Consider the following 25465-nt stretch of genomic DNA (forward strand, 5'->3'; position numbering starts at 1 on the left):
AAATTTTCTACTTGGTTCTCTCTGCTATCTACCTGTTATTTCATTTTTATCTGATTGTGTTTCCTTTTCTTCTCTATTTTAAATGAAAATTCTTTATTCATTATTTCTTTGAGCATTTTAACATTTTTTTCGTCTTCCATGAAGTTGAATTCATATTCCAATAGTCAATTTTAGTGACTGTCTTTCTTAGCCTATAGTGTGTGTGTGTGTGTGTGTGAATTTTGGTTTGAATGTTCACTTTGAAGGAAGTGTTCTTTTCATTTTGGTTATTTTTCTGTATTCCTTAGCTTTCAACTCCGTCAGGAAACCCTGAGATTTCCTCCCCCAGACACCTGAGCCATGGTACTGACAACCAGATGTTATGATGACAATTCAGAATTTCTGTCCCATATGATATTGAGATTATGGCAGATTTGATCTCAGAGCCTGCAGTTCTGGCTCATTGCCAACCATGAGGATGTCTGAATCACCCACCTGGTCCTATACATAAGCTCACAGCTTCCTTAAGCTTCAACCGAGGTCAGCCATCACTGTTGTTCCCTTTATGGTTTCTTTCATACAGAAGCTTTTAACACAGTGAACACATCTCCAGTCCCTGTTTTACCTGCAGCAACCTTAGTCCTCTAAACCTGACAGACAGACCAGTGTTGCCTGTGTCTGATTCATGGACTCAGAGCCAAGCAGGACCACTGTTTCCACCCCAGCCATTCATCCACATTTCCATTTTCTTCCTGGTTTTCAGATATTTTTATCTCATTTTTTGGCTCACTTCTATCTTTTTAGGTTTTCCTTACCTGTCATTGCTTTTGTTTGGAACAGAAGGAAGGATCAAAGTGGGAACTCATTGCCCCAATTTGAATAGAGTCCCCAGACTTCTAAAATTTGAGCACTTCACTCTTTGTCTTTAGTTTCTCTGTAACATTCACGGTAGCCTTCTGGATCTCTCTCTCTAGAGAGTAATGGGTGGATTGCCGCAACAAGACACTAGAGCCAGGAGTAAGAAAATACAAACTAGAGTTTGGATAATGTAACGGTGAAGCCCAGGGCACGGTTCACATAGGGACAAGAAAGTGAATCACAAGCTAGATTTTATGTATGATAATAAAATAAGGAAGTTAAAACTAAATAAGATATTCAAAGTCACTGTCTAAAGCAGGTAACAGAGGTTGTACTGAGGAGTACTTAGAGTACCACTTGTCTCTGACAGACCTTGTTACCCAACATGTTGACTTTAAAAATAAAATAGTTGTTTTGCCAGCAAAAGTGGGTTTAATAGTGAATAATAGAGAATTGCAATTAAGGACAAGCAAGCTACAGGTAAAAACCATAGCTTAGTCCAACAGGCAAGGGAGAGTTATGCTATTTTATGGAGAGGCAGGGAGGTGGGAGGGCTTGTTTGAGCACAAGTCCTCTGGAGAAAAGCGAACATTCAGAGGGCGATGGTTCCTCACTGGCTCAGCTGCAGGGGTGGTTGATTTCTTGTACAAGGTGGATTGCACATCTTTCCCTAATGGCTGTTCCCTGTAATTAATTCTTTCCTGTTGAGGATTCTGTAATGGATATGGAGTGTTATGGTGTGAGAGCATGCTCTCCTGGCCTCCCAACTCCATTTTAGTGAGGTTTCCCATTATTAATTTTCACACTTATGATCTATCTAGCAGTGATGCTGGGGTTCTTGTTCACGAAGCCAAAGAATGAGCTTCACAAACACTCAAGGTAAGAGAGCAAGGCACAGGCTTTTATTTAGAAATAAAGTGAGAGGAAAGAGCTCCTGGCTCATGCAAGGAGGGGACAAGAGAGCCCGGGGTGCTGCATTGTCTAGGGGATTTATAAGCAGTTGATGATTTTTGGGAACTGAGGGCTTCGTGTATGGACTTGTACCACCTGCCCTGCCCTCAAGGTGGGTTGGGTTGTTGTCTGTTTGCTAGGGCTGTTTACAGTGAAGTCACAGATTATGCTGAGATACCCTTGCGGAACACTCAAACATTCCAGGCCAAGTTGCTCCTGGCCTTTTGACCTTTAACTGATCTCACTAAAGATGTCTATATTCCTAGTCTAGTATCTTTACCCTAGAGAGTTAGAGTGACCTTCACTTTGCATAATGCGGAACACAGAGTTTCGATAGGGACTTTACATTGTTACATTGCTTTGACTGTAAATATCTTGCCTTGCTTTTTCCGGAGGCCCTCACCCTACTCTGTCTAAGCCCATGGTCCCTGTCTCAGCAGTATAGAAAAATAGGCATTAAGGAAAATTACTTCAAGAGCCAGGGTATGTTGAAGAAAAAGTAACTCAGACTGTATAACTGGATTTGGGATTTGGGTTGCTGTGGGTAAAATTGTAATATTTCCAGACTATCTCACCTGGCTTTAGTATATCTGCATATCAATAGGCATTCAAAGGTGGAAAGAAGTATGGCTTTAGTACATTTGCATATCCTCAGGGATGGAGAGAAGTTCATCTCCATATCAATGGGTAATTACCTGGGCAATGGAGGGTTTATCTGTACCTGAAAGGTGAGAGGGAAGGCCGGTTTTGCTTCTTCCTGAGCAGAGGAGAAAGACGGCCCTGGACTGCAGTTTGTAAGCAATAAACAGGTTTTAAACTTTATTTCTCCCTTTGACTGATTTCTGTTTTTAGAGGTATTTTGCCCCGGGACTTCCTCTCCCCGGACTTACAGTCACCTCCAAGGGAATTTGTCCTCTCAATTTCCTTGTATTCTGATTTATCTATTTAAGGGCCCTAAATGATCTGCTGATGGTGGGATATGTTTCTAAGGGTTGCCAAGGATGGATTGAATTTATGTCCTTTAACATTCTTGGTTCTTCTTTTGTTGAAAATACTGGAAAACTTGGACTGGATCGCTGATGGAAGAACTAAGTGGCACTCGGAGGTCTTGGAGTGTTGAGGTTTTATTTTTACACCGGCGGGCTCAGAGGGGAGTGATCTCCCAAGGTCTGAGCCTGGAGCACAAGCAAGGGGAGCAATTTATATTATTTTTATATGTGGCATTTCGGCATGCGCAGGGCAAAAGATGAGCCTGGAGGAGGGGAGGGGGAGCTGGGAGTGCTTTGCCAACTGGAGGAAAAAAGTTTGCTGACCTTGACGGTTGTGTTGAGTATTTTCCTTATCACTTTGTTGGATTTGTCTATGATTTCTGCAGCCTTTTGGAACAGGAACTCAGGTTTTAGAATTAAGTGATAAGATTTTTTTACACAGTATTTGATGTTTCATTATGTTCCCACTGTGTAATTCAGTGGTGGCTATTTCAGAATTTGGAAACTGTAATGAAAATAAACAACTATTAATGGAATCCAACTACCAAGTTTAAGTTGCACAAAAAATAAGATACAACTTTTCCGATATTTAGGTTAAAATTTTTTTCTAATTAGTTACTGCTTTCAACTCCAAATTAAAAGATTGTGATCAAGATTTAGAGTTTGTCTTAGCTTTTACTTGAACTTTGAAATAATTTTCTTAAATGTCAGGTTCCTAGGAATTTGGAAAAGCCATGTTTGAGTAGGATTATCTCTTGGTTGAGATCTGAATATTTAATAAACTGCCAGCCTGTATTATTTCCATTTCTTCAGGCTGCTTTTAAAATGCCATAAATTATAGAATAAAGCATCTAAGGTTGCTGGCATTGGTTTACATTCATCTAACTTCTGAGCCTCGGGGTTCTCAAGCAAAGGCAGCCAGTTACTGGGGCATGTGACATGCCCAAGTCATCCCAACAGACTCTGAAATGATGCCCAGCAGTCTATGCCAGACACACACCAGAAGAAGAGTAGAATAGCAATGTAAAAGAAGTGCTGATTCCATGCTATTTAGAAAGAACAAGGGAAAATGAAATGTGTACAGAATTCTCCCACAGATACAATGAAGGCAAAAGAAAAGGAAAAGCTAATTTGGCTAATCAGATCACATGCCGATGTCTGAAAGAACTAGCTGAATTAACATATATGCCAATGGCATATTTAAAACTTGTAAATAGGCAGCATTTATTCAATATATGTTGTTAGGGTTTTGTATTAATTAGCTATTACATTAGAAAAGTAATTCTTTACAAGCATTTAGTGACACTAAATATACAACTCTCCCATTAGCAGCTACGTATTTGTTTTTCAAATAAGCATTAAGTAAATATAAGCATCTGGTTGTGATAATTACAAAATGACTAATAATAAATAAGTTCAAGTAAACTTGAAAACCAGATAAAATGAATTTTTTTTTCAGGAAATGAAAAATGCCATATTGACCCTTAGAAAGGAAGAAAATGAACAGAAATCAAAGAAGAAATTAAAAACAGTTCACAAGCCACTCCTAAAAGGTTCCAGTAATTTTATGGACAAATTCTACAAATCTTCAGGGAAAAAAATAAGTCCCTTTTAAAAATAGATAGATTAGATTTTAAAAACTTATAAAATATCACTACATCCATTTCAGCAGTATAATAAAATAATAATCATCTTTTAGAGCTAACAAGAGTTTACTTACTAAGGCAAGACTCATTGAACATTTAGAAATTCAATAATGTAATTCACTTCATTAACTGTTCAAAGGAGGAAATTTGTATGGCTATCTCAATAGGTGTTTTTAAATATGATAGAATTCAACATTTAAAAAACTTTATGAAAGAAAATTTTCAAATAAAACACACATAAGTATAGAGAGGGTAGGAGAACAAACCCCACAGGTTAATGGCACAATTTCAACAATTATCAATATTTTGCTTATCTTTAATATTCGTGCTTTAGTAACACTTTTAGCTTCCTCTCAGGCTCTCCTGTTTCACCACCACTCAGCAGAGCATGAATATTCATGACCACTCCCACCACTAAACAGTCCAGTATCTAGTAATTGAGTGAAAACCATACCTATTAATTTAGGGTTTGGGGGAACTGAGAGATGATTAATTTTATAGAGATAGTGTATGTTTCTAATACCCTTGTTAATTCAAAACTTGAAATAAGATGTCAAAATTACTAATCCACGTGTAAGAATTCCAAGAAACCACAGAAAAATCCTAGTGATATGCAGAGGAAAAGTTTAAATAGAACATTGAAAAAAGAAATGAAGAATTTTAAGTTAGGAAAGTAGTTAATAAATTTCAATAGTCATACCAAAGAAACCTGATCATCAAGCATTTTTCAATGTGGAAGAACAAACTGTAGAAACATGTTACACTTGTATGCAGTGCAGTACATTTTAATACAGTTTCAGCAACGTACACCCCTCATTTTGTCTGATAAGAGACTTTAATGTTCAATAGAAGACAGTGTCGTATATGTATAGTCTTCAGCAGCCATCAAGAAGGTATGTCTATAATGGGAGCATGGATAACAAACTGTGGTACATCTTTGCAACAGAATACTGCTCAGAAAAAAAGGAATGAACAATTGATACATGCAAAAAACACAAAATAACTATACTGAGTGAAGAAAGCCAGACAAAAAGTACATGTTGTATGACTGCATTTATATAAAATTTATAAAATTATAAAAATGCAAATTAATATATAGTGGGAGAAAACAGATCATTCATTGTCTTGGGCAGACAGGAGCAGGAGGGAAGGGCTGGGAGAGGAATTCCCAGGGGTGTGAAGAAACTTAAGGTTGATGATGTGGTCTTGATTGTGGTGGTCATTGCAGAGGTGTACACATGCCCAAATATATCAAATTATGCCCTTTAAATGTGCATTTTACTGAATGTCTGTTAGACCTCAATAAAGCTGGTTTTCAAAAATGTGTAAGAACAGACTTTGATGGAATTTGCCTTTGATTTCTGAAGGCTGTGTTTAGTCATGAGCAACCTTGTGATGTTCTCAATCTGCTCTTTAAATCATTAAGATTCTTGTATTTACAAAGAAATAGGTGTGAACAAGTGAAATGTGTTAGTTAATAAGATAGGCTGGCACAACTTAGGTGCCTAATATTATTGCTACTATTCAATATTTACTGAACTTCCTGGTCGTAAGAGCAAGCAGAGGAATGATGTTTATACCTTGGAAAGGTGCAGAAAGTAAACAGACAAATGTGACTGTTTATCGATAGTATGATCGTCTAACCAGAAAACCTAAGAGAATCAACAGAAAGACTATTAAAACGAATAAGAGAATTCAACAGAGAGGCCAGATATACTCTGAAATAACCATTTAGAAACATGGATGGGTGGGGATTGGATGGGGGCATATTTACAACAGCAGCAAATATTGATCTATAAAATATTCAAGAATAAACCTATCAAAAATATGTAAGACCTGTTTAAGGAAAACTCTTAAACTATACATAAGAGAGAGAGTCAGTGAATCATGCACAGATTGGGAGACCCAGTGTCGCAAAGATGACATAGTCTCTTGAAACCCGTTGATGCTACCACGTCACAATCCTTCTTTTAAGAAACTATTGGGATTTTTCTTTAACGAGGCAAAGTGCATAATATCTGTTAGACAATAACAATTGCCTCCAGCAGCTTTGCTCAAAGTGTCTTTGTATGTTGACTGCCAGCTCGTCCTTGCTCCTCGTGTCCTGACAGAAGTGAAACCAATATTCGCCTATGTCTCCACTGAAATGCCACAGATGCGCCAAGAACATGATGCCCGGAGGTGGCGGAAGGCTCGTCCCCAGGAGCATTAAAGGAGTCTGTCTCCCAGAGGTGCCCGTAGAATGTGCTGTAAGTTAGGCAGATGTCTCTGCCTCCATCCTTTGACCAAGTGAAGCTGTACTGCTCAGGGGCGGCCGAGACAGTGGACAGCTGCTGTGAGTGTCATTTCTGCTGCGGATGAAGGGACAGTAAGACACTTCCACATGTCTCTCTCTCTGTCCTGGAACTTACATCCTGGTGTAATTGAAAAAAAAGGGGTAATCCAGAGGGGTCGTCCCTGATTTGTCAGGTACTAAAATAGATCTCATTTCTCATAAACATACCAATAAATTCACCCTGGTCCTAATAAAAAACCCAACATGGTATTTTTGGACCTTGACAAGCTGATTCCAAAATTCAGGTGGAAGAAAAACAGACAATCACCAAACGCTTTTTTTTCTAATTCATGAAGAAAACTTTACTTACCCATATAAAAACATATAATACAACTTTCATGATTAAAACAAAGTCCAACAGCATATTAGAATAGGTAATAATAGGAAGAGAGAGATCTAGTGTTATAGAATAACAAATCCAGACTCTAATTCTAAAGCCCTATTTAAGGTTCTTTAGTGTGGCTTTGATATTTTTTTGCTTGTACTCCACTAATTCAATGACAGTATCCAAAGTAAAAATGGACTTGGCAATTTCTGGTTCCTTCTGCTGGTTTCATGCTTCTCTCCTTCTAACATTCTTGTCAGAAAAATGAGGGTTGAAGGGCATGGACCTTTCTGCAGCGGCTCGATCTCCACTGAGGTAGCCAGGGTGTTCTCCCGACAAAGGTCAGGACAGGTCTGGGCAGGCCACCCATAGCCCTGTCTCCTTCCTGGGATAACTCTGTGGCAGGTGGGGTTCTAAGAGCTTTGCACGTTACCCGAGTTGGGTAACTTCTTCAAGGTTTCCCAGCTAGTACAGATCTGAATCTGTCAGCGGGGCCTCCGAACCGAGCAACTTCCAGGACTTCTGTCTGTCTTTCTGATGTTTCCTCATACTGCTGTTTGCTGCCTGACTGTTCTGGTGTGGCTTCCTCCCGCATCTGCGCTCTGGCTCCGGGGCGGTCGAGTTCAGCGGTCACCTTCAGCGGCCCCCGTTGGCTCAGCCCCCAGGGAACTCCAGTCTAGGAAATGCTCCCACTGCAAGCCTGCAGCCACGCCTGAAACATATGTGGCATCCATGTGTGTGTCTGTCTCTGTGGGACAGGGACCCTCCATTCGTCTATTTATTCCTGGAATTTTCACCATGCTTGGCAGATACTGGACATTAAATAAACGTTTGTAAGCTAATGGATTGTAAGCACCAAATGTTATGAGAATTATCGGAGCTGACCTGGATGTAGTCACACTGCCTCTTCCCGGCCTCCGTGGTGGTAACTCTGTGCTCCTCCTTGCAGCCTATGGGACCGAAGCGCACGGAGATGCGGAGGCAGCCGATGTCTGCAGCCCTGGACGCCCCGGAGTCAGCGGGCACGCGCGGGGCGCACAATGCCTGCTACTGCTGCTGCTGGTGTTGCTGCTGCAGCTGCTCCTGGTGAGGCGCGGGTCGGGCTCCCGTGGAGGGTCCTGGTCAGAGTCCCTGTGAGGGTCCTAGAAAGGCGCCCCGCTGCCAGTGAGTGACTCCCCTAAGCAGGGCCAGCCGCGGTTAAACCAAAAATGTTCCTAACTACTACGTGCCAAAGACGATTTGGGCTGTGTGATGGATGACGACGACGGGGAACCAAGACAAGGCGGTATAGCTTCAGAGATTCCATTCAGATCTCTGGAATCAGGCCCATGTATATAAAGCAAGTAAAGAACAACCTAAGGTGGACGATGATCGAATAGTACCATTTGGGCAGAATCACTGCCTGATAGGTTGTAAGGAGTACACATTCAAAGCACCCTCACTTGGTAAAGTCTGCGTGGAGGAGTAGGAATTAGGATGGATCTGAAGGTTAAGGTTTTGAAGCAGAGAAAGCCTGGATTTTATCTTCTGCTGCTTGTTTTTTAGTTTTGTTTTTTAATAAAGAAAAATGACAAAATACATGCTTGACAGAGAAAAGCCTAAAGCTTATACTTACTGCTAGAGAAAGATACACAGTCATTGCTTTAAAAACAAGATACACAACTTGAGCGTAAAACATCCTGACCTTTTGAGTCGCTGTGAAAGGCCTGGAGAAATGTATGATTTGCATCTAGAAATCAGAGGAACATTAAGATACATTTCTGAAATCTTGAATATGGAAAGTGTTTCAGGTCAGATGGGTACATACTTTTAATCAATTAAATGATTGTAAATTTACATAGGCTTGACTGCAAGTTGTACCAAGACTTCACTATCCAATGGAGAAGAAGAGAAACTGATAGAGGAACTGATCAAGAACAGTGACCCAGAGCCATTAGAATTAGAATGAAAAGTGTGTGGGGAGGGGGATGGTTAGAGGTTGGAAGTGAAATGTCCAGGTAAGTTATCTCTGCTCCTGCTTGATGTGGGCTAGTGCTAACTTCCAAGAAGTTCCAGTCTGGTGGATGGGACCCAGCAATATGACACACCAGGGACTCATGGAATTGTGATACTAGGCAGTCTGTCCATTTAGGACAGAGCCCCAGACAGCAAGTGGGAATATGGGGGAAATGGTGGTGACGAGAGCTAAGAAGTCTGGCCTTCAAGGCAAGACATCATCCCCATGCAAGAATATAGAGGACATGGCAGAAAACTGGAGGAGAGGCACATGTTGGCACACCCTACACACATGGGTGCCCAGGGACCACCCTGGATAGGGGGGGCACCCACCAATAGTGAAGAGACTACATTTAAGCCTTTCACTCTGATGATCTTTTACTCTGCTTTTCAGTCTTGGTGAGAAATTAGATATGATTGCAAGAAACATGCAACGGCACCCCAGGGCACATGAGACTTCCAGCTGGCATTGAGCCAATCCTCCCCACCCGCTGCTGCCTTGGGGAAGGAACAGGAGGCTGAGATTGTGGCCAGAATGCCAAATGGGCCTTGTGGTGGATGGGTCGCTGACTCCTTCTTCTGGCACCAACCATGGTGAGTAAAATATAAATCTATACTGAGATACCATCTTCATGGCCAGAACTTACATAGCATGAATTATGTATGTATATAAAAGACAATAGAACAATGTCTTCAAACTACCAGAGAAAAGTCACTGAAAACTTAGTCGAGCTATAACGAAAGAGTGTGGATAAATAATATATTATCAGACATACAAAGGCAAGAAAGGTAACTTACCTTCAGACCCTCCCTAAAACAACTAAGAAGGAACGTACTTCAGAAAAAAGTGGACCCAGAGGGTAGTCATCGGAAACAAGTGATAAGGACAGACACAAGTGTTGCATAGCTGTCAAACATGGTATTTAATTTTGTGTTAAGGTGTGTAAATCCAAAGCTGTAAATAGCTAATCTCATGATAAAATGGCCGAATCAAATAACTTCTGACTTTCTTTAAAAAATGTATTAGAACACTTTCTTTAATGGTATTTATGATTAGTCAGAAATACAACAAAGTTTTCACACCAATAGAGGACAATAAAAGAAATATAAAAAGCTTTATCAGCATATGACAAAAGTAACAAAAGGGAGAATGAGCTATTCTATAAATACCAACATACTTGGTATTAGGGTCCAGCTCCTCCCAGTTGCCTGAGATTGTCTTGGTTTCAGCATTAAAAAGCCCTGATCCCAGAAAATCCGAGAGTCCCAGGCAAACCAGGAAGGTTGGTCCCCTACCTGGTAACCAAATCCATTAAAATAGACTTATATTCTGTATTGTATTATATACAAAACTCAATTTCCCCAACCCAGAGTAAACCCAAGATCAATTCTGGTGGCTTAAAGGCCTACTAAATGTGACTAGCAAAGAAGAAAATACAGAATAATATATTTGTGATCTTGGTATTGGGAAGAACCACTTTTAAAAAGAAAAAGCAAAATCTGTAAAAGGGAAAGATTCACAAATTTGGCTATTTTTAAATATAAAAATATGTTTAATAAGAGAACTAAAAACATTCCACACAGAGATTTGTACATGAATATTCATTACAGCATTATTTATACGAACCGGAAAGTGAAACCCAAATGGCCATGAACTAATGAATGGATAAACAAAATGTAGCTTATCCATACAGTGGAACATTGGTCAGCCATAAAAGGAATTCAGTATTGAAACCACTAAAACACGAATGAACCTTGGAAACATCGTGCTAAGTGTAAGAAGCCAGACACAAAAGACCACGTATTTTATTATTCCATTTATATGAAAAGTACGGAATAAGTAAATTCATAGACCGAAAGTAGATTCGTTGTTGCCTAAGGCTGAGAAAATAGGGTGAAGGCTAGTGTATGTCAAGTTGTTTTTTGGAGAGATGAAGTGTTCTCAAATCATCATAATGGCTGCACACCTGTATAAATATACTAAGAAACCATTGATTTGTACCATTTAAATTGTGAGTTGTATGGTATGTGAATTATCTGTTAATAAAACTGCTTTTAAAATGTTTAGCCAAAGATATCAGAAATAAAATTAACAGATAAAACATGCCAGGAGAAGGTAATTACAATGTATTTAGCAAATAATTCAAGTCTAGAACATATAAAGAACTTAAGGAGGCTGATGAGAAAATAATGACCAAGAGAAAAACAAGCAAAAGTTAATCAACTCGTGCTCCCACTAACAAGGATCAGTTATGGAAGTTAAATATATGCCCTTCTAAATATAAACCCATGCCCTGGAGAAACATCCTGCACACAGGCAAAAGGAGATGTGCATGAGAGGATTCATGGCAGCCTTAATGTGACTAAGAAAAACTGAAAATGCCTTAAAGTTCACAAACCACAGCATGGATGATTCATCATGGTAGGGTTACAAGGCATTGCCTTACGACATTTAAATTCATGTGCTAGGCAAAAGAAAACTGAAGTGTAAAACAACCCATATTGTAAAATAACGTTTTTGCCAAGTTTAAAATATGTGTATTTATGTTTGTGTATTTATGCATAGGGAGAGAGAATAGCTGACTGGTAATGATAAACAACAAATTAAGGATGTTGGTTATCTCTGAGGCAGATAGAGGGGAAGATGGGATGGAACAAAGTACACAGCAAACTTCAAGGGTTTCAGTATTTAATTTCCTTGATTTTTTTTTTTCTCAATGTGCATTTGAGGTTTATCCATGTTGATAATACATAGTAGAGTTGATTTTTGATTTTTAAGAACAGTAAATGGCAATGTGTTTTCTAAGCCCTTGTATTATCCATCTCAAAATTCTGCTTCACGGCCTTCTTAGCATTTTGTTTTCAGAGTCATTCAGATTCTTAACCTATTGAAAGTGAACTCTTTTTCTTTTCCTTTCTAGAAGATTGAAGAATTTTTTTCCTCTTTATAACTCAAAACTTTACCAAATTATATCTAACCATAGATTTTCTTTCACTGAATAGTTCTTAAACATAGTGAGCAACTATTCTGGCTTCTAGCAACATTTTCTCATTAACAGTAAGCCCAGGTTTAAGAAAATTGATGGAAAATATATACTTTTTGAAGAACACATTATCCCCCCTAAGAAATATTCCTACTTTTAAAAAATGAGACATGGAAAATGTCAAATCTTAAATAAATATTGCTCTATTTAGTTGACAAAATAACTTCCAGCTCTTTTAGGATCCTTTGTCAAATTCAATCCTGTCTGTTTCTTTTGCTTTCTCGTACCCACTGTGTAGTAATGTTTTCTGCTTACAAAAGAAGCCTAGGAAACCAGGCAGTACTGATGCTTTTGCAGAGAGAACACCACCCAGGTGCCTTTCAATTTTTTTTGTTTGTTTGTTTTAAGAAACTGTTATTTACTGAAAGTTTTTAAACCTGACTTCATGAAAGCAGTAAGTCAGCAGAGTTCCTGCATTTCTGATAACTGCATTTAAAGAAAACTAGAGCTACACACACATACACATAACTACTGAAAATTGATAAAGCAGAAGTGCTGAAAATAGGTGGAAAGACTTACAAAATGGTGTAAGAGGTTGAGGAAAGATACAATGAAACAGAAAAGAGTACAATAGCTGTAGTTAGGTAAAGCAATCTCAGTCAATGATAAAAATCCATTTTGATATTAATGGGAAATCAAAGGCATTTCTGCTAAAATCAAGAACAAGACAAGGATGTCCACCAACTCCTCTACTGTTTAACATGGCGTTTACAACTTGGGGCAAGTGGTAGAACTCCCCCTGTTTGCAGAAGATATAAGAGTATATCTGGAAACAGAATTGTTGCTAAACTGATGCAAACACAAAAGAATTCAGTAAAAAGAAAGACATAAAATTAACATAAAAATAATAGCCTTCAGAATGGAAAGAACTCTTACAATTCAAAAATAAAAGTAAACCAATTTAAAATGGGCAAAGGATCTGAGCAGAACTGTCTCCAAAGAAGATGTACAAGTAGCTAGTAAATACATGAAAAAATGCTCAATGTCATTAGCAATTAGCAAAATGCAAATCAAAACCACAGTGAGATGCCACTGCATACCCACACAAATGGCTAGAATAAAAAAGATCAACAGTAATAAGTGTTGACAAGGATGTGAAGAAATTGGGGCCTTCAAACATTGCTGATGGAAATGGTATGGCCACCTCAGAAAACAGTTTGAGACTTTCTCAAAATGTTAAAAATGGGCCTACCATATCACAGCATTTCTACTCCTATGTGTCTATCCAAGAGAAATAGAAACAGACATCCACACAAAAACATGTACATCTTCACAGTCAAATTATTTGTAATAGCCAAAACGTGCAAATAAACTGAATGTCCATCAACTGAAAAATGAATAACAAATGGTGGTATACCTATTCAGTGGAGTATTATTAAGCTACAAAAAAAGAATAAGGTATTGATACATGCTATGAAAATAAGTGAACCTTAAAAACGTTATGCCAAGTGAAAGGAACCAGTCACAAAAGATCACATATTGTATAACTCAAAGTAGGCATATCTACAGAGAAGTGAATTAGTATATATCTGGGGCAGGAAGAGGTGGAATACAGGGAAACAAGGAGTGATTCCTAAACAGGTATGGGGCTTCTTTTGGGGTGATGAAAACGTTCTGAAATTAGGTAGTCATGACGGTCGTACAACCTTGTGATTATGCTAAAAACCACTGAATTGTACACTTTACACAGGTGACTTTATGATACATAAATGATGGTTCAACAAAGCTATTCAGAAAGTAATAACCTTCAAACATACAAATAATAACCAGTTAGAAGATGAAAATTCCATTTATAGTAACAACAAAAATACTTGAAATAGGTTTACAAAGAATGTACAAAATGTATATAAGAAAACTTAAACTCTCTTGAATGATACACCAGATTTGGATTGTACACTTCCCTGGTTTTCTCTTAATACTTTTGTATGTGTGCCTATAAATAGATAAAACCTCTGTTTTGACTTGAAACACAGTGTGGAGAATGTACACTACTTCCAAGGTGCATGAAAGAAAAGAAAAACCCCCAACATTCCTCAGAACCCGACTTTACTACTTTCTAATGGACATGTTTTGATGAAAAGAATTATTTTTCTAAATGTAAACTCTCCCTCAATTAGTGTAGACTACAGTATTATAAATATAATTTGTTTTGCTAATACTTTAGTGTCATACTCTTGGTTTTCTTCAGGAAACCAATCAGGGTGCATTTTTTTCAAGAAAAGAAATACATTCTACTAGGCAAATCTGTAATTCTTGTTAAAATATTTGTAAAAAAATCTTTCCTTGATACAGAATGATCTCAACTGACGTGTCTTGTTTCGTACAGTCTCACGGTTAGAAGCCAAGAGGAACAGAGACACAGGATGGTGTCCCATGAGCTCAGAAGAGATAACCTTCCAACCTGTGAAGAAAGGTGAACTCTCCTGTTGCATAGCCCACTAAATTGACAGAAATGCCAACCTTGTTATTTATTTTTTTGCATTGTACATTTCAATAGAACACACTTCTCATGATGTGGCATCTCATTTTCACTATGCAGAATTTCTTTTCACTCACTGTGTGACAGGGAGAAAATTCATTTCCACTATTATTCTAAGCCCTGCTGATCACAAATATAAATGGATGCTACTTGACAAAACATATTACTAATTGTATTTTTACATGATATACTTTTTAAAATAAAAGGTCATAATGAAACAACACATGGTTTCCAGGAAAGTTTTAAAAGTCCATTTCTTTTTAACTATACATTTATACTTTAGCTAATGTATTTTTTTAAGTATTTTGAAAAAAATCTGGGAAAGAACCACATTAATTAATTTCCATATTGTCAAATTTTAAAATTGTCTTTTCCTTCCTGTATTATTGATTGATTTACTTTCACTTACATATTCTTATGCCTTTTCTTGGTATTATGCCTATAGAATTGCAGACAATAGATATCCTAAAAGCATTGTTCAAATAGTTTTTGTATTAAATTGTTTATTTGGGAAGGGAAGAAAACAAGTACTTAAATATTTTTTTTCATCCTTTATCTTATTCATCTTACCCAGCTTTTCCAAAGTCTGGGAAGCATATTAAAATCTTCAACAGTTCATGAGTTTGTTAAAAAAGGATTTTAAATTTTATATTCCAGTATATTGTATCTGAAGCTTTGAGGCTATTGTATTTTGGAACCAGAATGCCCACATCTAGCCCTGGCTGCACCCATCCTGCCAGTGACCTTGAGCACTTTTCTTAGTAGCCACATTCTGCCTCAGTTTCCTTATGTGCAAAATCGAGGGTAAAATAGTCTGTTGTAACTGTAAAACCAAAAAAGGGTTTCTGTGAATATTGAATTGGACCAAAACACTGAGAATTGAGCCGGGCAAGAGATGCGCAGTCAAATATATATTGGCTACTATTTGTTCTCAGTCATATTCAATAATATAAAATAACTCTTTATCCAGTTTAATGCCTTTTGCTTACAGTTCTAGTTAGATATTAACATTATTCTTATTTGCATTTTCCTTATAGATCTTTGCCTGTGTGTTTTTAACTTTTTGCATTTTTTAAAATGTTTCCTGAAAATAGCATAGTGTTAGAATTTGGCCTAATTTGAGCCCGTGTCTCTAAATGGGTAGTGAGAATCCCATTATATTGGGTCCATTATTTTGATGATTACTTACATTTAATATTCTATCATATTCTTTGATTGCTTATAAAACCTCCTAATTATTTCCTTAATTTTTTTTATTTTCAATTTTTATTATTTTTGCTATAGGAACTGTGCTCTAAAACTGTTTTTAGGTTCTTCAGTACAATGAAAGTATATGCTCTCTGTTTTTAAGTGTACTACTGATTACATTTTTCCAAATCATTCTTTAACATATATTTCTTAAATTAACAGGAGTAAAAAGATACCTTTTAAATCCTCATGTTTAAGGAACATTTAGTGTACTTTACTAAGCCATGCCAGTTTAATTAATCTCCTAAAAAGAATCCAGAATTTTTACGTAGATTACTTTAAGGCATTACTTTTAAATTATCTTTTAAACATCTTTTTTTTTTTTAGGAGAGCAAGTGAGAGGCTTTTATTTAGAGAAAGTGAGAGAACAGAATTCCTGTCTCAGGACTGGAGTTCCCGGGGTGGTGTGTTGTCTAGGGGTTTTATAGGCTGTTGAGAGACAAAAGGCTAGGGATGTACACCTGCTAAGTGGTCCCAAAATGTTTATTTTTGAAGAGACATTAAGTTTCTTATTAGTCTCTGTGGTTATTTACAAGAAATTGACTGCTCTGATTTCCTCCCAGAATAGCAGCTTCCTGGTCTGGGAGCATATCACTTAAGACTGCCTGCTTTCCTCCCAAGGTGGGCTGAGTTATTGTCTGTTTGTTAAAGAGTATGTAAAGAAATTCACTTTTTAACTAATTGGGTTTTTAAAAATTCAATCTTATTTTCAAGCTGGAATCCTTCCTGCTTTTACTACATTGCTTTGGGCTTGCTTGCTACATTACCTATGTTGCAAATCATTTGTTCAGGGCTGGAGGAAGAAAAGCAGCACCTGAGTAGAGTCAGAAAAACAAGCTGGGCCCCCCAGCAGGCCAAAGCAAATCTCACAATGGATTATCATGCTTTGTTTTTTCCAGAGGTCCACACCCTACTCTTTCTAAGTCCATGATCCCTGTCTCATTCCCCCTTCTAAAGATGGAGACCCTAGCTGCTGCTAGGGGAAAGGGGGCGACGACAGCTCTGGCTGCTTCATGCTGACAGGGGGTGCAGTAAAGGGTGCAGTTAGAAGTCTTCATCACTGGTCAGTCAAGAGAGCCTTGGGAGATGGGCATTTTCATCCTGGGTTCCATTTCCATCACCACTGCCGTTTTATGGCCTTAAAAGGATTTAGAAAACCAGTTCCATATTGTAGTAGTCCATGGGACTTCTGGGTCTAACACAGCTTGTGCGTGCTTTCGGATGTCCTGCAGTGAATCAGAGAAATTTTGTGAATAATTTGGACTGTACACACAACACAACTATAATTATAGCACAGGTTCCTCCCTGTGCTGCTGTTTAGATGTCTAGCACCATTCTATTTTGTCTATCTGCTTGGTGCATTAGTTTAACCTTAGTATTAAGACCTTTTGAGTAAAATTGGTTAAGGATTTGATATGCCAAACTACATCTCCTAAACCAAGAGATGGTATAAAAATGGAGGCCAGGTGATCATACCAATGAAAAACACTCCTCGTCCATTGATGTTGGAGGCTTCGGAATTTTGCCCGGTGTGGGATGTAACCCAACGTCCTTGCAACCAAGGAAATCCCAGAGTGCACCTCTCTATCCACCCTGGAGGTAGCCAAGGCCAGAGATTAGTTCCACGCCATTTGGGGTTGGCCAACAGATACCAGGGCAGGTTGTCCAACCTGTGGCAAGCCAGTCTGTGTCCTGTAAAGTTATTATATCTGAACAGTGGTCTTTGGGAAACCAGCCTAAATATCAGGTAAAGCTTGGGCAGTGGTTATTGGAATGGTTTCTTGGCTCCCAGCAGACGGGGGCCTTTTGATTTAAGCATCCTGCCATTCGAGTAACCCAGATGTATTCATTCCCAGATATAAAAAAACTACTTTCATCTCTGTGATTATTTGCACGGAGAATTGGCACATGGGAGGCATTTTGCCATTGAGGTAGAGCTATAATGGTAGTTAAATTCTTTGTAGCATCATAGGAGAAGGGGAATTTATACCTGTTAACTCACTGAGACTGTAGGCATGAGAAACTGCTTTGATAAAACAATTAGAAAACTCTTTGCAATCTTTCAACATTAAAAGCAGACTAATGGTTTAAGAAAACTTGGTCCTTTTAACAAACAGAAAATAAAATTCTAATTTTGCTGTGTACCTGATAGCATGACTATATCAAATTCTTCCACAAACCTCCTACAACCTTCCTCCTCCACATTCAGAAATCTCCCTCCTCAAACAACCAGCTGCACCTCAGAACAAAGTTGCCTTCTTTTACCCTCAATAAAATGCATTTCCTTTCCTAATACCTTATCAAAACACATATATTTTCTAGCATGCAGACACTTTCCTTATTGTTTTAGTTTTTTTAAATTTCTAAATTTTTTTATTTTCGTATCATTAATCTACAATTACATGAAGAACAATATGTTTACAAAGCTTCCCCCTTCACCAAGTCCCCCACCACAAACCCCATTATATTCACTGTTCATCAGCATAGTAAGATGCTTCAGACCCACTACTTATCTTCTCTGTGTTGCACAGCCCCACCCATGCATCCCCCACATTATACATGCTAATCGTAATGCCCCTTTCTTTTTCCCCACCCTTCTCCCTCCCTTCCCACCCACCCTCCCCAGTCCCTTTCTCTTTGGTAACTGTTAGTCCATTCTTGGGTTCTGTGATTCTGCTGCTGTTTTGTTCCTTCCATTTTTCTTTGTTCTTATACTCTGCATATGAGTGAAATCATTTGGTACTTGTCTTTCTCTGCCTAGCATAATACCCTCTAGCTCCATCCATGTTGTTGCAAATGGTAGGATTTGTTTTCTTCTTACGGCTGAATAATATTCCATTGTGTATATGTACCACCTCTTCTTTATCCATTCATCTACTGATGGACACTTAGGTTGCTTCCATTTCTTTGCTATTGTAAATAGTGCTGCGATAAACATAGGGGCGCATCTATCTTTTTCAAACTGGGCTGCTGTATTCTTAGGTTAAATTCCTAGAAGTGGAATTCCTGGGTCAAATGGTATGTCTATTTTGAGCTTTTTGAGGAACAGAAACATACTGCTTTCCACAATGGTTGAACTAATTTACATTCCCACCAGCAGTGTAGGAGGGTTCCCCTTTCTCGCCAACCTCACAGACATTTGTTGTTGTCTGTCTTTTGGATGGTGGCCATCCTTACTGGTGTGAGGTGATATCTCATTGTGGTTTTAATTTGCATTTCTCTGATGACAAGCAATGTGGAGCATCTTTTCATGTGTCTGTTGGCCATCTGAATTTCTTCTTTGGAAAACTGTTCAGCTCCTCTGCCCATTTTTTAATTGGATTGTTTGCTTTTTGTTTGTTGAGGTGCATCAGCTCTTTATATAATTTGGATATCAACCCTTTATCGGATCTGTCATTTATGAATATATTCTCCCATACTGTAGGATGCCTTTTTGTTCTATTGATGGCGTCCTTTGCTATACAGAAGCTTTTCAACTTGATATAGTCCCACTTGTTCATTTTTCCTTTTATTTCCCTTGCCCAGGGAGATATGTTCATGAAGAAGTCACTCATGTTTATGTCCAAGAGATTTCTGCCTATGTTTTTGTCTAAGAGTTGTATGGTTTCATGACTTACATCCAGGTCTTTGATCCATTTCGAATTTACTTTTGTGTATGGGGTTAGACAGTGACCCAGTTTCATTCTCTTACATGTAGCTGTCCAGTTTTGCCTACACCATCTGTTGAAGAGGCTGTCATTTCCCCATTGTATGTCCATGGCTCCTTTATCATATATATATATATTTTTTTTTATTGAAGGGTAGTTGACAACAGTATTGCATTACATTAGTTTCAGGTGTACAACACAGTGATTCAACATTTATATACATGATAATTCTAGGTACCAGGTATCACCATACCAAGTTGTTACAATATTTTGACTATATTCCTTATGCTATACATTACATCCCGGTTACTTATTTATTTTACAATTGGAAGTGTGTTTAAATATATATATATATATTTTTTTTTTGTGAGGGCATCTCTCATATTTATTGATCAAATAGTTGTTAACCACAATAAATTTCTGTATAGGGGGGTCAATACTCAATGCACAATCATTAATCCACCCCAAGCCTAATTTTCGTCAGTCTCCAATCTTCTGATGCATAACGAACAAATTCTTACATGGAGTACAAATTCTTACATAGTGAATAAGTTACATGGTGAACAGTGCAAGGGCAGTCATCACAGAAGCTTTCGGTTTTGTTCATGCATTATGAACTATACACAGTCAGTTCAAATATGACTATTCATTTGATTTTTAAACTTGATTTATATGTGGATACCACATTTCTCTATTATTATTATTTTTAATAAAATGCTGAAGTGGTAGGTAGATACGAGATAAAGGTAGAAAACAGAGTTTAGTGTTGTAAGAGAGCAAACGTAGATGATCAGGTGTGTGCCTGTAGACTATGTGTTAATCCGAGCTAGACGAGGGCAATAAACATCCACGTATGCAGAAGATTTCTCTCAGAACATGAGGGGGGAGGTTCTAAGCCTCACCTCTGCTGCTCCCCATTTTCTCACCAGATGGCCCCCTGCGACTGTGCCTGTCTTAGGTTGTTCCTCCCTTGAGGAATCTTACCTGTCTCTGGCTAACCAGTCATCTTCCGGGGCCATACAGGGAAATGTTAAGTTGGTAAGTGAGAGAGAAGCCTTATTGTTTGAAAAGGTTAGCTTTTTACTTCTTTGCATATTTATGCCCTGTGGCTTCTATGCCCAGCATTTGTCTTGAGGTGTCTTTACCACTTGGAAGAATTATGATACTCAGTAAATTCGACATGTGGCACGAGTTCTATTTAAAGGTTGTGATTAGGTAGGAAGAAGAAAAGCTATAGAAGTAGCAGGCAGAAGAAAACCTGGGAAGATTGATTATTTCTTTGACATATCTTCTTGTAGAGTAACTTCAGCATGGATAGGTTTTAAACTACTTGTGCACACACATTAACATAATAGGAATATAGTTACCTAACCAAAGCATACCTGTAATTACCAGCCATCTCCAGTGAAACCAAGAAAACCAGTTAGGCACCTTAGGCATTTGTGAAAACTTATCTATGATATGGTGGATATTGTCCGACTGAACTTAAACAGTCTGAGAGAATTCAGATAAACTAGAACAACCCATTCCTGGGGACTGTTCATATCCCGTATGTTCTTTTAACGATAAATAGTCTGTGGTTGTAAGATTTTGGAGTGCTACAATTTGCACTTCTCCTAATTCTTGGTTGAGTTCCAACAGTATAGATCCAGTCCAATTTTTGTTTTACTGTATGCACAGGCCAGCTTAGATATCTCCTTCATCATTCCCATGGCAAGTCCAGGAACTGGTGGGATGAGTGCATCTACACCTGTGACAGTGCGTGGATCTTTGTTGGAGTTTTTTTTTTTGCTAATCATCTTCTGTCATGAGTCTTACCGAGAGTGCTGATGTTGGAAGTTCTTTTTCATATCGTATCTTAGTTCATTTTTGGGGTAGCCAAATTAGGCTTTGATCCTCTGTATAAACACAAACAGACCCTTTGCCTACACTTTTATATGCCCTTTATATCATTGTGTAGAACTCATTAGAGGTCACCACATAGGAACTGCTTTTTTTTTTTTTTAATCATTAATCTACATTTACATGACGAATACTTTGTTTACTAGGCTCTCCCCTATACCAGGTCCCCCCTAAATACTCCTTTACAGTCACTGTCCATCAGCGTAGCAAACTGTTGTAGAATCACTACTTGTCTTCTCTGTGTTGTACAGCCCTCCCCTTTCTCCCACCCCGCTATGGATGCTAATCTTAATACCCCTCTTTTTCTGCCCCCCCTTATCCCTCCCTACCCACCCATCCTCCCCAGTCCCTTTCCCTTTGGTACCTGTTAGTCCATTCATGAGTTCTGTGATTCTGTTGCTGTTTTGTTCCTTCAGTTTTTCCTTTGTTCTTATATTCCACAGATGAGTGAAATCATTTGGTATTTCTCTTTCTCCGCTTGGCTTGTTTCACTGAGCATAATACCCTCCAGCTCCATCCATGTTGCTGCAAATGGTTGGATTTGCCCTTTTCTTATGGCTGAGTAGTATTCCATTGTGTATATGTACCACTTCTTCTTTATCCATTCATCTATCGATGGACATTTAGGTTGCTTCCAATTCTTGGCTATTGTAAATAGTGCTGCGATAAACATAGGGGTACATTGGTCTTTCTCATACTTGATTGCTGCGTTCTTAGGGTAAATTCCTAGGAGTGCAATTCCTGGGTCAAATGGTAAGTCTGTTTTGAGCATTTTGATGTACCTCCATACTGCTTTCCACAATGGTTGAACAAGTTTACATTCCCACCAGCAGTGTAGGAGGGTTCCCCTTTCTCCACAGCCTCGCCAACATTTGTTGTTGTTTGTCTTTTGGATGGCAGCCATCCTTACTGGTGTGAGGTGATACCTCATTGTAGTTTTAATTTGCATTTCTCTGATAATTAGCGATGTGGAGCATCTTTTCATATGTCTGTTGGCCATCTGTATTTCTTTTTTGGAGAACCGTCTGTTCAGTTCCTTTGCCCATTTTTTAATTGGGTTATTTGTTTTTTGTTTGTTGAGGCGTGTGAGCTCTTTATATATTCTGGACGTCAAGCCTTTATCGGATCTGTCACTTTCAAAGATATTCTCCCATACTGTAGGGTTCCTTTCTGTTCTATTGATGGTGTCTTTTGCTGTACAGAAGCTTTTCAGCTTAATATAGTCCCACTTGTTCATTTTTGCTGTTGTTTTCCTTGCCCGGGGAGATATGTTCAAGAAGAGGTCACTCATGTTTATGTCTAAGAGGTTTTTGCCTATGTTTTCTTCCAAGAGTTTAATGGTTTCATGACTTACATTCAGGTCTTTGATCCATTTTGAGTTTACTTTTGTATATGGGGTTAGACAATGGTCCAGTTTCATTCTCCTACATGTAGCTGTCCAGTTTTGCCAGCACCATCTGTTGAAGAGACTGTCATTTCCCCATTGTATGTCCATGGCTCCTTTATCAAATATTAATTGACCATATATGTCTGGGTTAATGTCTGGATTGTCTAGTCTGTTCCATTGGTCTGTGGCTCTGTTCTTGTGCCAGTACCAAATTGTCTTGATTACTATGGCTTTATAATAGAGCTTGAAGTTGGGGAGTGAGATCCCCCCTACTTTATTCTTCTTTCTCAGGATTGCTTTGGCTATACGGGGTCTTTGGTGGTTCCATATGAATTTTTGAATTATTTGTTCCAGTTCATTGAAGAATGTTGCTGGTAGTTTCATAGGGATTGCATCAAATCTGTATATTGCTTTGGGCAGGATGGCCATTTTGACGATATTAATTCTTCCTAGCCATGAGCATGGGATGCGTTTCCATCTGTTAGTGTCCCCTTTAATTTCTTTTAAGAGTGACTTGTAGTTTTCAGAATATAAGTCTTTCACTTCTTTGGTTAGGTTTATTCCTAGGTATTTTATTTTTTTTGATGCAATCGTGAATGGAGTTGTTTTCCTGATTTCTCTTTCTGTTGGTTCATTGTTGGTATATAGGAAAGCCACAGATTTCTGTGTGTTGATTTTGTATCCTGCAACTTTGCTGTATTCCAATATCAGTTCTAGTAGTTCTGGGGTGGAGTCTTTAGGGTTTTTTATGTACAGTATCATGTCATCTGCAAATAGTGACAGTTTGACTTCTTCTTTGCCAATCTGGATTCCTTGTATTTTTTTGTTTTGTCTGATTGCCGTGGCTAGGACCTCCAGTACTATGTTAAATAACAGTGGGGAGAGTGGGCATCCCTGTCTAGTTCCCGATCTCAGAGGAAATGCTTTCAGCTTCTCGCTATTCAATATAATGTTGGCTGTGGGTTTTTCATAGATGGCCTTTATTATGTTGAGGTACTTGCCCTCTATTCCCATTTTGCTGAGAGTTTTTATCATGAATGGATGTTGAACTTTGTCAAATGCTTTTTCAGCATCTATGGAGATGATCATGTGGTTTTTGTCTTTCTTTTTGTTGATGTGGTGGATGATATTGATGGACTTTCGAATGTTGTGCCATCCTTGCATCCCTGGGATGAATCCCACTTGGTCATGGTGTACGATGGTTTTGATGTATTTTTTAATTCGGTTTGCTAAAATTTTGTTGAGTATTTTTGCGTCTACGTTCATCAGGGATATTGGTCTGTAGTTTTCTTTTTTGGTGGTGTCTTTGCCTGGTTTTGGTATTAGGGTGATGTTAGCTTCATAGAATGAGTTTGGGAGTATCCCCTCCTCTTCTATTTCTTGGAAAACTTTAAGGAGAATGGGTATTATGTCTTCCCTGTATGTCTGATAAAATTCCGAGGTAAATCCATCTGGCCCGGGGGTTTTGTTCTTTGGTAGTTTTTTGATTACCGCTTCAATTTCGTTGCTGGTAATTGGTCTGTTTAGATTTTCTGTTTCTTTTTGGGTCAGTCTTGGAAGGTTGTATTTTTCTAGGAAGTTGTCCATTTCTCCTAGGTTTCCCAGCTTGTTAGCATATAGGTTTTCATAGTAGTCTCTAATAATTCTTTGTATTTCTGCGGGGTCCGTCGTGATTTTTCCTTTCTCATTTCTGATACTGTTGATTTGTGTTGACTCTCTTTTCCTCTTAATAAGTCTGGCTAGAGGCTTATCTATTTTGTTTATTTTCTCGAAGAACCAGCTCTTGGTTTCATTGATTTTTGCTATTGTTTTATTCTTCTCAATTTTATTTATTTCTTCTCTGATCTTTATTATGTCCCTCCTTCTGCTGTCCTTAGGCCTCATTTGTTCTTCTTTTTCCAATTTCGATAGTTGTGACATTAGACCGTTCATTTGGGATTGTTCTTCCTTTTTAAAATATGCTTGGATTGCTATATACTTTCCTCTTAAGACTGCTTTTGCTGTGTCCCACAGAAGTTGGGGCTTAGTGTTGTTGTTGTCATTTGTTTCCATATATTGCTGGATCTCCATTTTGAATTGGTCATTGATCCATTGATTATTTAGGAGCGTGTTGTTTAGCCTCCATGTGTTTGTGAGCCTTTTTGCTTTCTTTGAACAGTTTATTTCTAGTTTAATGCCTTTGTGGTCTGAAAAGTTGGTTGGTAGGGTTTCAATCTTTTGGAATTTACTGAGGCTCTTTTTGTGTCCTAGAATGTGGTCTATTCTGGAGAATGTTCCATGTGCACTTGAGAAGAATGTGTATCCTGTTGCTTTTGGATGTAGAGTTCTGTAGATGTCTATTAGGTCCATCTGTTCTAGTGTGTTGTTCAGTGCCTCTGTGTCCTTACTTATTTTCTGTCTAGTGGATCTGTCCTTTGGAGTGAGTGGTGTGTTGAAGTCTCCTAGAATGAATGCATTGCATTCTATTTCCTCCTTTAGTTCTATTAATATTTGTTTCAGGTATGTTGGTGCTCCTGTATTGGGTGCATATATATTTATAATGGTTATATCCTCTTGATGGACTGAGCCCTTTATCATTATGTAATGTCCTTCTTTGTCTTTTGTTACTTTCTTTATTTTGAAGTCTGTTTTGTCTGATACCAGAATTGCAACACCTGCTTTCTTCTCTCTGTTGTTTGCT

The 25465-nt window shown here is 38.2% G+C and overlaps 1 protein-coding gene across 1 annotated transcript in view; it reads left to right on the forward strand.

Moving 5' to 3' along the window:
• The first annotated feature begins 8035 nt into the window (after positions 1 to 8035).
• The window catches only part of RGS20 (regulator of G protein signaling 20), a 32410-nt gene continuing 14980 nt past the window's right edge, over positions 8036 to 25465 (forward strand). The window contains 2 exon segments of the mRNA XM_036878947.2: positions 8036 to 8169; positions 14449 to 14535. Of these exon segments, the coding sequence (XP_036734842.2) occupies positions 8036 to 8169; positions 14449 to 14535 (221 nt within the window).

This window comes from Manis pentadactyla, chromosome 3, assembly GCF_030020395.1.
Source record: "Manis pentadactyla isolate mManPen7 chromosome 3, mManPen7.hap1, whole genome shotgun sequence".
Taxonomy (NCBI): domain Eukaryota; kingdom Metazoa; phylum Chordata; class Mammalia; order Pholidota; family Manidae; genus Manis; species Manis pentadactyla.